Genomic DNA, 17,224 nt, shown 5'->3' with positions numbered 1-17,224 from the left:
AGTGAGGCAGAACGGTATGTCAGGCATGGAGAACAATTAAATTAATCTGTCTGGGTCAGGAAAATATATATAATATGCTCAATTACAGCCATTACCTATCGTTTATCCAAATTACACTGCTTGGAAACCTGTTTCTACTGGGCTGTCTTTTGGGGGCTCCAAGGGGTGACTGTCCTGGATTACACTGCCACACTAAGTATTGATTTAGTGTATGTGCAGGCAACACAGCAGCTCCTATATTTGAAGTGGCAATAGAAGCTTCTGGGAAGAGACTGTGGCTTTGGAACAGTGGATATAGTAGGAAGAGATGGTGCCTATAGTAGCAGTGGGGATAATAGTCTCTGGGAAGGGACTGTGGCTGTGGGATAGCAGGTATAGTAGGGAGAGATGGTGCCTATAGTAGCAGTGGGATAATAGTCTATGGGAAAGGATTGTGGCTTTGGGATAGTGGATATAGTAGGGAGAGATGGTGCCTATAGTAACAGTGTGATAATAGTCTCTGGGAAGGGACTATCGCTGTGGGATAGTAGGTATAGTAGGGAGTGATGGTGCCTATAGTAACAGTGGATAATAGTCTCTGGGAAAGGATTGTGGCTGTGGTATAGCAGATATAGTTGGGAGAGATGGTGCCTATAGTAGCAGTAGGATAATAATCTCTGGGAAGGGACCGTGGCTGTGGGACAGTAGGTATAGTACATAGAGAATTGGTGCCTATAGTAGCAGTGGAATAATAGTCTCTGGGAAGGGAGTGTGACTGTGGGATAGCAGGTATAGTAGGGAGAGATGGTGCCTATAGTAACAGTGGGATAATAGTCTCTGGGATGGGGCTGTGGGATAGTAGGTATAGTTGGGAGAGATGGTGCCTATAGTAACAGTGGGATAATAGTCTCTGGGAAAGGAGTGTGGCTGTGGTATAGCAGGTATAGTAGGGAGAGATGGTGCCTATAATAGCAGTAGGATAATAATCTCTGGGAAGGGACTTTGACTGTGGGATAGCAGGTATAGTAGGGAGAGATTATGCTTATAGTAACAGTGGGATAATAGTCTCTGAGAAGGGAGTGTAGCTGTGGGATAGCAGGTATAGTAGGGAGAGATGATGCCTATAGCAACAGTGGGATAATAGTCTCTGAGAAGGGAGTGCGGCTGTGGAATATTAGGTATAGTAGGGAGAGATGGTCCCTAAAGTAGGAGTGTGATAATGTCTGGGAAGGGAGTGTTACTGTGGGATAGCAGGTATAGTAGGGAGAGGTGTTGCCTATAGTAACAGTGGGATAATAGTCTCTGGGAAGGGAGTGTGACTGTGGGATAGCAGGTATAGTAGGGAGAGATGGTGCCTATAGTAACAGTGGGGATAATAGTCTCTGGGAAGGGAATGTGACTGTGAGATAGCAGGTATAGTAGGGAGAGATGGTGCCTATAGTAACAGTGGGATAATAGTCTGTGGGAAGGGACTGTGGCTGTGGGATAGGGAGAGATGATCTTTATAGTAACAGTGGGGATAATACCAGTAGGATATATTTCTGTACCTCATGTTCATAATTTTTTTCTGTCAGTCTTTGCATGTTATACATATGTGAACTATTTTAACAGTTTTCCTTTTGTGCTAAAAGTCACTGCATCACTGTAGAAATGGGGGTATATTAACTCCTGCTGTTCTAGGTAGCTCTTCTACATGTGATGCTATCTCTCAATTGGGTCCTTGCAAAAATAGTCAAGTTAAGGAGTCTCCAAGATGAATTATAAAGCTTATGTACACTTGTAGAAGAAATTGTGAGTGGCAGTGGTTCTTAAACAGGAAAACAGAGTCACTGAAGAGCAAGGAAATCTATACAGTTTCAAAATTACTCTTTATTCAACTTAGATTTTTTGAGGCCTCCTCCTTCAGGCTCCTACTTAGGCCTCCTACCTCACCTTTAGCATCATCAGACCTATCCTGGACTACAGGACTAGGTAATATATATAACACACCTAGGCCAATAGCAACATATCTGTCCCACATTTATACTCACTAGATGATTCCCATGGTACATCATTTTTATTAGTACAGGTACGGGACCTATTACCGGGACCTGGGGTTTTCCAGTTAAGGGATATTTCCGTAATATCCATATTTTAAAGTGATATTGAGACTAAAAAACTACTTTTTAAAATATGAATGTACATTTAAAGTTACCTATAGGTCATGTTGATTTTTGCTGAGAGGTTTTTTTATCTAAGTTATTGTTAGTTGAAGTTTCTAAACCTGACTTTTTTGCCAACCTGACTGTCCCATCTCAGCCTGTCAGTTTTTAATGCTTACAGACTCCTGCTGCACAAATATGGCAGCCCCCTCATACAGGAACATGGGGCATCAGACGGGTAATGTAAAATGCAAATACTTTATGGCAAAGTTACAAGTAGCTTTCAAAGGCAATATTATGATAGATGTTAAAAAAAGAGTTTAATTTCTGGTGTCAGTATCAGTTTGTCTACTAAAAAAATCATGTAAATATTAATAAGTCCAACAGTATTGTTTTGCCTCTAATAAGGATTAATTATATAGTAGCTGGGTTAAAGTACAAGGTACTGTTTTCTTACTGCAGAGAAAAAGGAAATCATTTTTAAAAAATGTAATTATTTGATTAAAATTGGTTCTATGCCAAGTGGCCTTTCCATAATTTCAGAGCTTTCTGGATAATGGACCCCATACCTGTACAACAAAAGAATTCCCCTTTAATGGAAAGGAAATAAAAGAAGTTGTGTAGAATTCAACAATCTGGATTCTTTTAGACACTGGCCTAGAATTTTTCAGCCACTTACTAATATAGGTTCACTTTCAGTATTGCAATAAATGCAACGGGACTGTCCTGTTACCTGCACTGGGGCCCACGATTGGATCAGCCCGATATCGCCCACCTGAAGGTTGGCATATCATGGAGAGATCTGCTCATTTTGCAACCTCTCCAACAGGCGGATCTCCATATGTATGACCAGTTTAAGACGTATGTTCTCGTAAATTACCCTTTATAGGAGAAGGAATACCATTTTACACTTGGGCGTGCCAAGTGATTCATTTTACTTACCTGACCCCCCGGGCCGGTGCTCCTATCAGCAGAAAACTGCCCGGCCCGGGGTTCTTCCATAGAGTACCGCGTATCGATCCTCTTCCTGCTTCTTCGGGTCTTCTCGAGGCTGCACATTCGCAGTAGAGCGAAAAGCCAAACGTTTATGAAAAAGCCGGCTTTTCCGCTCTACTACGCATGCATCTGCCTCCGGAAATTTGAAAACCAAAGAAGCAGGAAGAGGATCGCTCCGTGGTGCTTGATGCAAGAACCCCAGGCCGGTGCGGTTTTCAGCTGATAGGCGCACTGGCCCAGGTTGCCAGGTAAAAGTAATAACTTGGGGGTTCCTAACTTTTGGCACCCCAAGTGTAAAATAGTATTCCTTCTCCTTTATGTGATGACTCTGTATAGCAGCCTGGAGGTAACAAAGCATCTATGATATAAAGTATTGTTCGAGACCCATTGTGATGAACACATTTTGCACGTTCATCCATACCATGTATATCCATAGGTCACAGAGCGAGGCCAGATTTTGCCTTTGTGTGTTTTGGCACAGGTTCAACCCAACATACTGTGTCTCACACGACCCTCCTGATTTCAGAGCTGCAATCTGTATTTCATTTGAGTTCTCTATAACCTCCCAGTAGCAATGTTCTCTGCTGACTTTTTCCTGTTGGCTGTGCCAAATCGTCTGGAAGTCGACATTTATAATAGGGTGGAGTTTCCTTTCATCACCTTGTGGCTTTTAAGTCTCTTTGATTTATTTTTTTTCAGAAGCAAAAATTCAGATGCAGATTTCAGTCAGGGATTTTGAAGCCAGCTCCAGCTTATTATTACCACTTCTTTTTCCCCCCCTTCAAAAGACTTTCTGCAGAAACATATTTCTCAAGCTGTTTATATTCATTTTGTTCTATTCATTTGCCTAGACTTATATGAGCTGACTCTCCTGTAATTTCTTAACTGCCACAGCCCAAGTTTAAGACTTTTTCAATAACAGAGTGTTCAGACAAAGCACTGGCTGTTCTTTGCTTTGATCCACCCCATTGCAGACTTGTGTGCAAGTCCAAGTGTTAACGTTTTTGACACATATGAAAAATGGGACTAGAAGGACTTTGAAAAAGGGTAATATTCCCAAAGATTTCAGTGTGTTTTCAGACTTTTTGTACCACAGCCACAAAGAGAGCAACGGGCGGGCTATTAAAAAATTCCAGAAGAAAATGTCCAATCCACAGGGGGTGCCAAAGGAATCGCTTACCTGATACCTGGGCTGGTACTCCTTTTAGCAGAAAAGTGCACCAGCCAGGAGCACTCATGAGCGAGCAATACCCTTTGTTCCCTCTTTCTTTGTGATGGCACGCGGACGCAAGAAATGTGGCTTTTTCTTTCTACTGCACATGCGTCGGCCACTGGATTTTGAAGAAAGAAGAAGGGAGGAAGAGGATCGCAATTACCCTAGACCAGTGCAGTTTTCTGCTAACAGGAGCACCAGCCCAGGGTATAGGGTAAGTCATTACAATTAGGGATACACCGAATCCAGAATTCAGACTTTTTCAGCAGGAATTGGATTCATTGAATCCGTGTGCCCGCTGAAGCGAATCTAAACAATAATTTGCATATGTAAATTAGGGGTGGATAGGGAAATCATGTGACTTTTCGTCACAAAAGAAGGTTTTTTTTCCACTTTTTCCTTTCCTGACCCTAATTTGCATATGCAAATTAGGATTCTGATTCGATATTCTGCCGAATCTTTCACCAAGGATTCGGACGAATCCCAAATAGTGGATTTCAGTGCATCCCTAATTACAATGCTTGGGGGGAGGGGTGCCCTAACATTTGGCACCCCCAGTGGATTGGACCTTTGCGTCTCCTTTAAAAATCGGTTTAAAGCGGTTGCTTTTGCTCTTTACTCTAATGAAAATGATAAATGGTATTGCTAACACCATTAAAGGAGAACTAAATAAAAAAAATAGCATAGAAATGATACATATTATGGTTCTGTTCCAGCCCAATCGGCCTCAGCCGCAGTGAAGATCTGGGTCTAAGAAGATGTTCCCCATCTTTTTTGCTGATTTGCTGCACATGCTTCGGCCTTCTGTCAGTTTCCATGATCTTAGGGACCGACTCACAAAATACTGTATATATAGAATATGTGAAAATCATAATACAAGGCTGATACAGACTCACATTACATGGTAGCTCAAAACTTTGCAGAAGAATGTAAAAATTGTCCCTTTAGCATTAGATTGTATGGCAGGCAAACCTAATTTTCTTCTTGATGATTTGTTACTATCGCTAAGATGGAAAAGATTCGTTTCTCAAAAGCCGCACACTGAGCATGTGCAGTGTCACTGACACTAACAATATTGCCTAATATGATCCAACATGGCAAACTCACATTTCATAACAATTACTATTACAGGGATGCTGAACATCTAGGCTGGTGCAGTAAGTTCATATATAAAATTAACATTTTTAGCAATATTTGTTTGTAGGCTTTAGTTTAGACAAGACAGTAATGGGGCAGCCAGTGGGCACATAGCATTTGCTAAAGGAAAATTATAAAATTTTGGGAATAAGTGAAAAGGTACAGTTGAGCATTGACTCTATAAGCAGTTATTCCATTGTTTTGTATTTAATGTGTTATATTCTACTGCTGCATTAATGACAGTTGAAGAAATATATACAAAAATCTCAATATTCATTGATAGCCAAGTATTTTATACAATATTTATGTTTTTCAGGATGTGAATCTCCATCAAAACTCACCCATGAGAAGGCCAATTGTGCAGTGGAGAACATCTTTACCTGCTTGCACGATCTCACAAAGTTTCGATCAAACCTGAAACTGTTTCATTCTGTTCTTGTCCCTGGAAGCAACATTCAACAAGTAAGCCTTTGTATCTACATTTCCTGGAATTCTATATATGATATAATGCTAGGCTATATCCACACAAAATCAATGGCCAGAGAGAACAATTTTTGTAGTCATGGAAAATTCATTAGCTGAAAGATACTTAACTTATGTGTTGGAACCCAAAAATAAGGTTCCCATGCTGTTCATTGAGCATCTTTGGGATCACCTTTCATACTATGGGGTATATTTATCAAAGAGTGAAGTTAGAGATCGCCACAGTCCTCTACAGTGAAATTCTGCCACTCTCCATTCATTTCTATGGGATTTTTAAAACAGTATTTATCAATGGGTGAAAGTTCACCCTTTGATAAATACACCTTTCAAAATCCCATAGAAATGAATGGAGAGTGGCGGAATTTAACTCTAGAGGACTGTGGTGATCTCTAACTTCACTCTTTGATAAATATACACCAATGACTTTCTATGGAGATTTAATTACAAAAGATTGTGGATGTTTGGTTCTAATTATTGAGTCTACGAACCAATGTTCAAGGCCATTATTGGCGGTACAGGTGGTACTGTAGTTGTGGGACCATTGGCAGGGGTGTCCCAATGCAATAGTGTGATTTGTGGGTTGCAAAGTGGATGTGGCTTGCTGGGAGTGGGTAGGGTTTGGGTGGGTTGTGAGTGGGGTCTCGGCGTAATGGGCATGACTAGGGAGGATCAGGGATGTGTTCATTCATGTGCAGGTCATTTTTTGTGTCCCATTCTACTTGGTGGCATGGCCCTCTGCCCAGGGTACATTCACCACCTTTTCTGGAAAAATACCTTCTTCTTCCATCTTCCTATATTTCTGTCTTTCATCCCTATTATTAAGATTGGTTTGTAGCATTATTTTTTCCAGCCAGGTGGCAACTGTGACCTAGAGATCCAAGTGAACAATGCATTAATAATTTGCGCTTTCAAACTTAATAGTATGGGGTCCCGCAATTCTCTTGGCAGCCCTGTCTGCTATATCGGTTTCTGATTTGCTAAAATTGAGGCCATCCTGGCACTTTGAAAAGATGATGAATGTGAGATAAAATTCTGAAATGCCATACTGAACACTGGATTTGCTCTTATACAGTAGGCAAGGAAAGCAAATAACAAAAAGGAACGCTACTCTACAGCTTTGCCTTGGATAAAAAATCTGGCACGGGGTGCAGAACGCAGTGCTGGTGGGCACTAAGCAGCCCTGTACTAACTGCCTGCCATGGGGCAGTCAATAAGGGCAGGGCTCCATTGATTCCAAGCCATTGTCGGACTTCCCATTAATATCACTATGAAGTATTTCTCTCGTTGGTCTGCAGATGTTAAGGTGCAACTCAAACAACCCTCCTCATACCAACAGTCATTGGGTTTGAACCCTCATTCGTTATAACCTGTAAGCCTATGATTAGACCCATTACTTGTTGCAATAAAGACTCTTATTTTATCCGGACTGCTGTCTAATACATGTTGAGTTGAAATTAAACCCCCATTAGTTGTACCCTGGTACCCATCTTCTCTGCACTGTCCTGTCCTACAGCCACAGGCCCATTCTAGAAGCTGATATCCCTGTTATTGCAGGAGCAGTTTCCTACCTGTAGCTGATGGGATGAAGGGCCCCACTATGTGCAGGGCCCATGCCACCCACTATATGCAGTGCCATGTCAGTTTCCCTTGCACCCATAAAGGTAGCTCTGGTGGTACATATTTAAAGGAGAAGGAAAGCTACCAAAGTGGTTTCTTGCCAATAGATTAGCCACAATAGTGCAAGCTATAACTATATTTATTCTGCAGAAAACAACCCTAGAAGCTCTCGCTGTCATATTAGCTTGTTGTGACATCACTTCCTGCCTGAGTTTCTTCCTGCTCACTGGGGGGAGGGGGGGAAAGGGAGAACGGAGCAAACTGAGCATGCTCAAGCCCCAGCTCTGGAGGTTTAAGATGAAAACCGGAAGTCTGATACAATAGATGTGTACACAGTAGAAGGAAATAAATGAGGTGTTTCTTTTGACAGAGGGCTCGGAGCAACATTACTCTGAGGGTTTACTGGTGTATTTATATAGACCTGTCTGATAAAGCTTACTTAATTTTAGCCTTTCCTTCTCCTTTAATGGACTATTCTGGCCTTTTCCCTCAGTGTAAAACAATCTATGAATATTTAGGTTAAGTTTGAAGACCGGTTTCTATTACTGCCTCGCTCGTGTAATTGTGATGGAACATCCACATAGGCCTATTCATTGTGTCCACAGCCCAGATTGTTATTCTTCTTAATGTACGGTACCTCCTAGCCCGATCACTGGCAGGACGGGGAGATTGAACAGATGGTGCTTTCAATTCTGAATCTGCAGACCAACAAACTGGGTTTTTGGGCTTTTAAATATTGCGTGACTAGATTTGACTCTGGTGTTGGAATGCTGTATTAGCAAACCTCACGAGCAGCCTTCTCATGTTCCCTCAATGCAAAGCACATGTGCTGCAGGCACTGCACTTTCTCTATACATCAAAGCACCAGGATTTATGCTAATGTATACAAAAACAGCATCTTTTTTATTTGCTGTCGTTTCCCGATCCCCTTATTTATTTATTTATGTTTTATGCTATATTTTGGGGCACTTTTTTATAATAAGTGTGCCGACCACAGAGCAATGTGTTGCCTTATGATTTATAACAGCCACTCGCATGATGCAGAGTTAATTCCCCTAGCAAATTCCTCTGGGGAGGATTAAACATCATATTTAATAAGGCGTGCTGAAAGGTGTTATTAAATATGATAGTAAATATGAAGCTGACATGCAATGGCAAACCAATGCCACATCTGCCCATTTTCCCTTAGTTGGCAGCATATGCCCAAACTATTAAAGGGGTGGGGGGGTTGCAGCTGTGTTTGCTCTCGCTGTACCACACCCATAAGTAGAGCTTTAAAAGCATAATTATTACAGTTCTCTTGCAAAGGGAATATCAGCCTTCCAGAGAAGTTTGCTTATATTATTTACAGTATAAGTACATTTGTATTCATATTATTATTATATCTGCTACTTTATAATGCTGCTGCCTTGTTTCCATACTTACTGTGCACTCCTCAGGTTCATTACATAGACAAGCCAGAATCCCTTCTGTTCAGTGGGTACTCGGCTCCCTGGTATTTATTAATGGACTGGCCACTTACATCTTTCTATTAGTATCAAATGTAAAAATAGCCTTGGCCTACCTAATATTCAATACCAGTCTAATGTCAACAAGCACCTATTGATTGTACTCTGCACTACACCCCTGCCCTACTGTTATAGATACTTGTATATCAGGTGTGGGGCCTGTCATCTAGAATACTCGACACCAGGGGTTTTCTGGTCTGCGGATCTTCTCGTATTTTGAATCTTCATGCTTTAAGTCTACTGGAAAATCATATAAAAATTAAGTAAACCCAATAGGCTGGTTGTGCTTCCAATAAGGATTAATTATATCTTAGCTGGGATCGAGTACAAGGTACTGTTTTATTATTACAGAGACAGAGGAAATCATCTTTAAATATTTGGATTAGTTGGATAAAATGGAGTCTATGGGAGACAGCCTTTCCGTAATTTTCTTGCTTATGGGTTTCCAGATAACAGATCCCATACCTGTAGTACAAATAAAATGTAGTACATATAGTTGGTGGGCCCCCACTGATCAAGACCTTATCCTGCCCTCAACGTCACTCCTCCAGTGCCTTCAGTAATGGCCTCCCAGCTGCTTTCCATCCCTCAATCCCGACCTGACCTGGCCTCCCCTGCTGCCCTCCCTCGATCCTGGTCTTCCCCCGCTGCCCTCCCTCAATTCAGACCTGATCTGGCCTTCGCCACTGCCCACCCAACCTCCTTCAATCCTGCCACTGTGCCGCTGCCCTCCCTCCACGATATCATCAAATGTTAAGTTAATAAGATGGTGCACGGGCATGGGGATACACTTGCGGTGGGCAGTTGGGGCCCTAGAGGGGGTATTGGGGCCCCTGGGGTAGCAGCCCCGGTGGGCCTTGCATACCCCGGTCCGACCCTGCTCCCCTACAAGTTTTCCAGAGCTGCAAAGTCATGTGAGTTTAAGGTTCGGATGCAGTTTGGCTGCACACTTGGGTTTCGGCTGAATCCAAATCCAGGATTTGATGCAGAGCTACTTCCCCTACTACATTGACTTTGCTAATCACATCTCAGGGGTATTGTCTCTTATTTATTTATTTATAAATGCAGTGTTAACAGGCCCGGCTTTGCGGCAAGGTGGCATAGGCCCGGGCCTAGGGCGGCATCAATTAGGGGGCGGCATGCTGCCCAGCCGCACAAGCAGTTTTTTGACGGAGCACTAGCGCCGATCGGCTAGGGCTCCGAAACCAAGCTAAAAGGATGCGCATGTGCGCTATCTTGAGAGAAGGAAGGGGTGACGGAGGACGCCGGCCTCTTAGTGGATGCGCATGCGCGCTATCTAGAGAGTGAGAGGGGGCGACGGAGGACGCTGGCCTCTGTGCGCCCTCAGGGAAAATCCGGCCCTGGGTGTTAACTTTCTGTATTTGATGTTGAAAATCTTATGGAGCACCCGCTTATGTGTTGTAGCACTGCCCAACTATACAAACTCAACATTCTCTTTATTCCCTGTCTCTGGGCGCTTCTCATGGGGATTTAATTTTTTACCTGTGTATCACTTTTTTTATTCATTGCGCACAGTCTGTCCTCCTTACAGCTACCCATAAATAATGACTGGCAAATGAATTCAATTGTATGTACATTTGGGCCAGTATGTGCTACCCTGCCCATCACCCATTCCATGCAGGGGTGCTTCGCCAATAAGGCGAGTTGAGGCTGTCGCCTCAGGCGGCAGCGCCCCACGAGGTACCAGGGGCAGCAAAAATGCTGCTTCTGGTACTTTAAGAGCGAATTTCTGGGGGAGGGGGGGCAGCAGCATCTGCCACTGCCTCAGGCGGCAGAGGGGCCAGGATCGCCCCTGATTCCATGCAATCATTCCTGTTCCAGTTGCTGTTGGGTGTTAGTGGTAATGAGTTTTCCAAAGCATCAGGTTTATGTTGATTTAAATCTTGTGGCCGATTCCGTACATTCTCCAAGATTTAAAACATTAAGCTGTATGTGTTTTTTAAGGAATTTGTTACTGCCCAGGCTTAGTTAGCATTCCTTCATTATAATCTTCGGCTGCAACTGATAACTTTGACAGTGTTATGATTTTTATGGTCCAGCCCTTGCTAAATCACAGGTTGTTTTCTGTAAGCAGCTCATTGCCATTCATTACAGGCAGAAATAAGTAAGACTAGTCTCTGTTATCTGCTTTGCACCATTTGCTACACAAGAGCAAACAGAAAACAAGGCAAGTTAGGCCAAGTACTCTGCTTTATTGTGGTTTACTTACTTGTAGAATGTATGATATTTATAGTGCAGACCACCAGCAACAACTAAACATGTCTGACATATTGCATAAAGGTGATTTTGTATATACACGGCACTGAAGTTGTGGTGAAATGCAAATATGTGTATCCCAGGTATAGGGACTTAAAGGGATTCTGTCATGATTTTTATGGTGTCATTTTTATTTTTAAATTACACTGTTTACACTGCAAATAATTCACTCTACGATATAAAATTTCATTCCTAACCCAACAAGTGTATTTTTTTAGTTGTAATATTGGTGTGTAGGCAGCCATCTCAGGTCATTTTGCCTGGTCATGTCCTTTCGGAATGAGCCAATGCTGCACTATTGAAATTCTTTCTGATAGGCTGTTGTTTTTACTACTCAATGTAACTGATGGTATCACACTGGGACTTGGATTTTTACTATTGAGTGCTGTTCTTAGATCTACCAGGCAGCTGTTATCTTGTGTTAGGCAGCTGATAACTGGTTACTGTCCCATTGTTCTGTTGTTTGGCTGCTGGGGGGGGGGGGAAGGGAGAATGGGGGGGGGTGATATCACTCCAACTTCCAGTACAGCAGTAAAGAGTGACTGAAGTTTATCCGAGCACAAGTCACACGACTGGAGGCAGCTTTGAAACTGACAATATGTCTGGCCCCATGTCAGATTTCAAAATTGACCATAAAAAAATCTGCTCTTTTGAAAAATGGATTTCAGTGCAGAATTCTGCTGGAGCAGCACTATTAACTGATGCATTTTCCCATGACAGTATCCCTTTATAGTGACTATAGTTTCATAGCATAGATAGGTATCGGCTTTTAAGAACTTTTTCATATCTCAAGAATGCTTTTCTCTCAAAAAGATATTTACTAATTCTGAATCACGGTAGTGACTTGATTGGCCAACAAGACAGAGGTGGCACTGAGGGCACCAGCTGTTTCTCTTGGCAATTGTGGCCTAATAATACCATAATACTTCCCAACTCCTCTCAATTCTGCACTAGCTCTGGATTATCATATTGAACATTCCATTTGCTCAGGTTTTTAAAGTATACTGTAAATGTTATTTCATTATTTAGCTGTGCTAGGAACTGCCCAATGTTGTAGTGTCTTAAAGGAGAAGGAAGAGTTAAAACTAAGTAAGCTTTATCAGAAAGGTCTATATAAATACACCAGTAAATCCTCAAAATAAATCAAATCAAAGTCCTCTGTTAAAAGAAACACTCCATTTCTTTCCTTCTATTGTGTATACATGGGCTTCTGTATCAGACTTCCTTGTTTCAGATTAAACCTCCAGAGCTTGGGCTTGAGCATGCTCAGTTTGCTCCTCCTCCCTCCTTCCTCCTTACCTGCTGTAATCTGAGCTCAGAGCTATGAGTGAGCAGGGAGATGTGATGTCACACCAAGCTAATATGGCAGCTGCTATCCTAAACAGAGACAGTGTCTAGAGCTGTTAACTCAGGTATGGTAAAGCATTCTATAGAATAAATATAGTGTTATAGTGTATAGCACTATTGTGGCTAATCTATTGGCAATAAACTGTCTCTGTAGTTTTCCTTCTTCTTTAAATGTTTATTTCTACCTTCATGATATAATTCAGTCCTGATGTTTCATGGTATATCTAAGTCAGTAAAGGCAAAATACACTTAAAGGAGAACTAAACCCCCCATTGCCATAAGTCCCCATTGGCCCCCTCCCTGCTCCACCCTGCATAGTCTTACCCCTGAATTATTTCTCCTCTAGAAATAGCGAATTATTTTGTTTTCATACCTCCATCTTCATGCTGTTTTCTTTTGAGATCAGGGTTAGCCCTACCCCATCAGCCTCACTACAAGTGGATTTCATCTACACAAGAACTTTCTGTTGCACAAACTTCTTCCTCGCTCTAAATCACAACATCCCTCTTTTGTCTGTTGGAAGCTTAGGCCCTTCTTATATCTTAAAGGAGAACTAACCCCCCCCCCCCAATTGTCATAAGTTCCCATTGGCTCCCCTCCCTACATCCCCCCCCAGCACAGTCTTACCCCTGAATTCTTTCTCCTCTAGAAATAGCGACCGCACACGCAGAGTGAGTGCAGCGGAGCTCACGGGCGACAACTTCTCTGCGGTAATTTAGGTTTTGCCATCGAGGCTGGTGCTTAATCGCTGATTATTACATTCTGAAGCAGAATGTGCTGGATTCTGAGCTTGCCATGTAATGAAAATCTGAATTAATTATTTATTTGCCTTTATTTAGGGATAGTGAGAGTGTATCCCTAAGCTTAGGCAACTAACAGCAGCCAGAGTATGTGCTGTCAATCCACAGAAAAGAACATGGGGATCTAATGGGGGATCTTCAGAGGCATCTTCAAGTGCCCTTGGGCTAGTAAAGAAGACAAAAACATAAGGTGTAGAATTTCTACTTCTTTGTTTGAAGGGGTAGTTCTATGTTCAAATTAATTTTTAGCATGATGTAGAGAGTCATATTATGAGACAATCTGCAATTGGTTTTCATTTTTTATTATAATAATAAACATATATATTATCATATGATTTGTCAGTCTGCTGCTCCGTTTTGGGCCCTCAGTGTCCAAGGGTCTTAGGTACTAAGTAATGTAGGAAACATTCTTCCCGCAGCCAGCTGGAAAATAGTGTAGGGAGGTTTATATAATATAATTTGCTTTTTCTTCAGTAACCTTCAAATAGATCTGCCAATGTCACAGCATCACCTTTCATACTGTAGAAAAGCAGGTCATTTATAAATCTGCAGTTCCCTTTAATTTTAGCCTTTGTGCATAAAAATAAAAGCAGTCATATTGGTAATATATAATTTCATATGTCATTTATGCTTTACTGACATATAATGAGCAGGCAGGCCAATTGCATTTAACATATGGCACAAGGGAAGGTTGTGGAATACAAGGGCCGGACCCTTCATGAAAGTACTTGTGATTTAAGCTGCACAAACAGACTTAATGTTCTGGAGAATGGATTCAAGCAACACTAAGCCCATTAAACAAGCAGAAAGGTATGTGTCACACATTCAGAACAGATTTTGTTTTAGTGGTTCAGAAATAGAAAGCAGCAGGCATTGTTATACAGACAGTGTGAGTATTTTTAGAAACCAATAAAAGGTTCCTGGTTGTAGAGAAGAACAATGATAAATGTAGGATTTGTATCACATGTATCCCCAGGGAAAACACAAAATCATGGCACATGGAGGCCCCTAGGCTAGGTACAGCCCACTAGTCCATATTTATTCCTGCCCATGGGTTCCATAGAGTTCTCTATATGGCATCATCATTGTCTGTTGGCTGGTCTGGACTGGGATTCAAGATAGGCCCTGGCATTTTAAGTACACAGAGGCCCAACCAGTCCCCCACTCCACATTGATTGTCTATGGCATATTACAGCAGCCAGAACTCACAGATTGCCAGTCCGGGCCTGTCTGGTGGGCTGTATATCAGTAAATTTACATATACTTTGGAACTGCACTTGTATATGGCACCCTGCAGCCACACTTCCTTTCAATACATGCAGACAAAAAGAGAGCGGGCTGATCAATTCATAATTCCCTGGTCCTGTTTTATTATATATCTGTGCAAGTGCATGTATTTACATTTAAGTTACAAAGTTATGAACATAAAATTGGTAAGCCATCATACTACCTCATACCTCCCAACTGTTCCGTTTTCTGCGGAACAGTTTCCGATTTTGACAGCTCAGCCCGCAGTCCCGGGGTTCTTATTGAAATGTCAAAAGTTTCTCTTTGATCTCCTGCACTGACGCAAAAAAAGATTTTGACACTTAAAGGGAAAAAACTGTACATGAGGAAAAAAACTGTCATAGGAAAAATTTTTTTTTTTTCAGAATGCATCAGTTAATAGTGCTGTTCCAGCAGAATTCTGCACTGAAATCACAAACAATTTTCTTTATATTTAATTTTGAAATCTGACATGGGGCTAGACATATTGTTAGTTTCCCAGCTGCCCCCAGTCATGTAACTTGTGCTCTGATGAACTTCAGTCACTCTTTACTGCTGTACTGCAAGTTGGAGTGATATCACCCCCCCCCAAGCAGCCTAACAGCAGAACAATGGGAAGGTGACCAGGTAGCAGCTCCCTAAAACAAGATAACAGCTGTCTGGTAGAACAGCACTCAATAGTAAAAATCCAGGTCCCACTGAGACAAATTCAGTAGGAGAAATAACAGCCTGCCAAAAAGCAGTTCCATCCTAAAGTGCTGGCTCTTACTGAAAGCACATGACCAGACAAAATGACCTGAGATGGCGCCTACACACCAATGTGTAGGCAATAGGGATGGGCGAATTTGACCTGTTTCGTTTCACCAAAAATTCGCCGCCAGCGAAATGTTGCCGAAGCCCAATAAAAATTCTGACGCTCTGAGAAATTTTTTAGACGCACAACGCCATACAAGTCTATGGCCATCATTTCCGTGGCGAAACAATGTGAAAAAATTCGCCCATCCATAGTAGGCAACACTAAAAAAAAAATACATTTTACAAACAGTGTGATTCCTAGTATCCAGTGACTTATAGGTGAAATATCGGCCTTCTTTGTGATCCACCATTTTATTAGTGCCCACCTTTGCTCATAACAAGGTTTTAGATAAGTGGAAAAGTAAGTGTAACCTGTGCTTCTATTGGTCTAATTGCTCTAATTGTTGTTGGCCTTTAAGCTGGGCCTATTTTCCACTGCACTTGTCCCTTCAGTGTTAGGGCTAAATTCCACAAGAGATTTTGTATTATGTGCTGGATTGACAAAACGCCTCCTACAAGTCAGATGTAGTTGCATGGGTCAAAATATAATGAGACTGATGTGAAATCTGATGTTAAACTACATCTCAGATGAGACTGCTGAATGCTGCGTCTTCATCAGACAAGATAAAATCTCATGGCGTCTGTTTTTTTCCATTGAAATACATTGACTGTCAGATGTAGATGCAAGAACAAACCACTCCATCCGACTTTATCTGATCTGACTTTACATTCTAGCTATCAGAACTGTGGAGTCGGAGTCAGGAGCAATTTCGGGTATTTGTAGTCGGAGTCGCCAAAAATGTACCGACTCCTTATAACTTTAAAAAGAAGTACTGAAAATAATCAAATCAGCTATTCTACAGCTATTTGCCAATTAATATATCATAAATATATATAAATATATACTGTAAGGTTGTTTTAGGTTTTCCAATTGTTTTTGGTTTATGTAGTTTAACTTTGACTTTGGTTTAGAATTACCATAGGACGTGGTTTATATTTATAAGCGTTGGCAGTGATCAAATGCCTTTTAGTTGTGTACTTAACTTCTGTCAATCAACGTGGAAAATACATTAGGAACAGTAACACCATAAAATTAAAGTATTTTAAAGTAATTACGGTCACATATAATACACAAGAGCCATTAATATCCCGTTAATTATATCCTTATAAAGAGTACTTAGTGATGTCATTGGTTATAATCGGAGCTTAGTGATGTCATTTCTGTCACATGACTCACTGAAACGTGTGTATTATAATAAATAAAGTACCCCCTGTTTTAAAATATGAGGATATTAGAAGTCACCTCATGTTTTTGTATGGTCATGGAACTCCTCTGTAATTTGTTATCCTTATATTTTACAATTGGGAAACGTTATTCACTGTATAATATACTATTAGCATTCACTGGTAAAGCTGTGTGTTTGCTTCAGAAAGACTACTATAGTTTATATAAACAAGCTGATGTGTAGCCATGGGGCAGCCATTCAAGCTAAAAAAAAAAAAACATGTGGAATGTACAGAAAGCCTATTCATTTATACAAACAAGATAGGCAATGTTAAACCTCCACCTTTATCTTCCCTTTAATAATATTTAACTCATCCCTATATGGGTTAGGCCACAATGGGCATTTTGGGGAGATTTAGTCGCCTGACGACTAATCGCCT

General features: G+C 41.4%; 1 protein-coding gene across 1 annotated transcript in view; it reads left to right on the top strand.

Annotated features, from left to right (window-relative positions):
- Nucleotides 1–17,224, top strand: part of scfd2.L (sec1 family domain containing 2 L homeolog) — a 218,509-nt gene that overhangs the window by 163,714 nt on the left and 37,571 nt on the right. Inside the window, exon 6 of the mRNA XM_018229814.2 lies at nt 5,783–5,928. Coding sequence (XP_018085303.1) covers nt 5,783–5,928 — 146 coding nt within the window. The remainder of the gene's footprint in view (nt 1–5,782; nt 5,929–17,224) is intronic.

Source organism: Xenopus laevis, chromosome 1L (genome assembly GCF_017654675.1).
Source record: "Xenopus laevis strain J_2021 chromosome 1L, Xenopus_laevis_v10.1, whole genome shotgun sequence".
Classification (NCBI taxonomy): Eukaryota; Metazoa; Chordata; class Amphibia; order Anura; family Pipidae; genus Xenopus; species Xenopus laevis.
The sequence above is the reverse complement of the archived record's forward strand: the minus strand, read 5'-3'. Positions and strand labels throughout refer to the sequence as shown.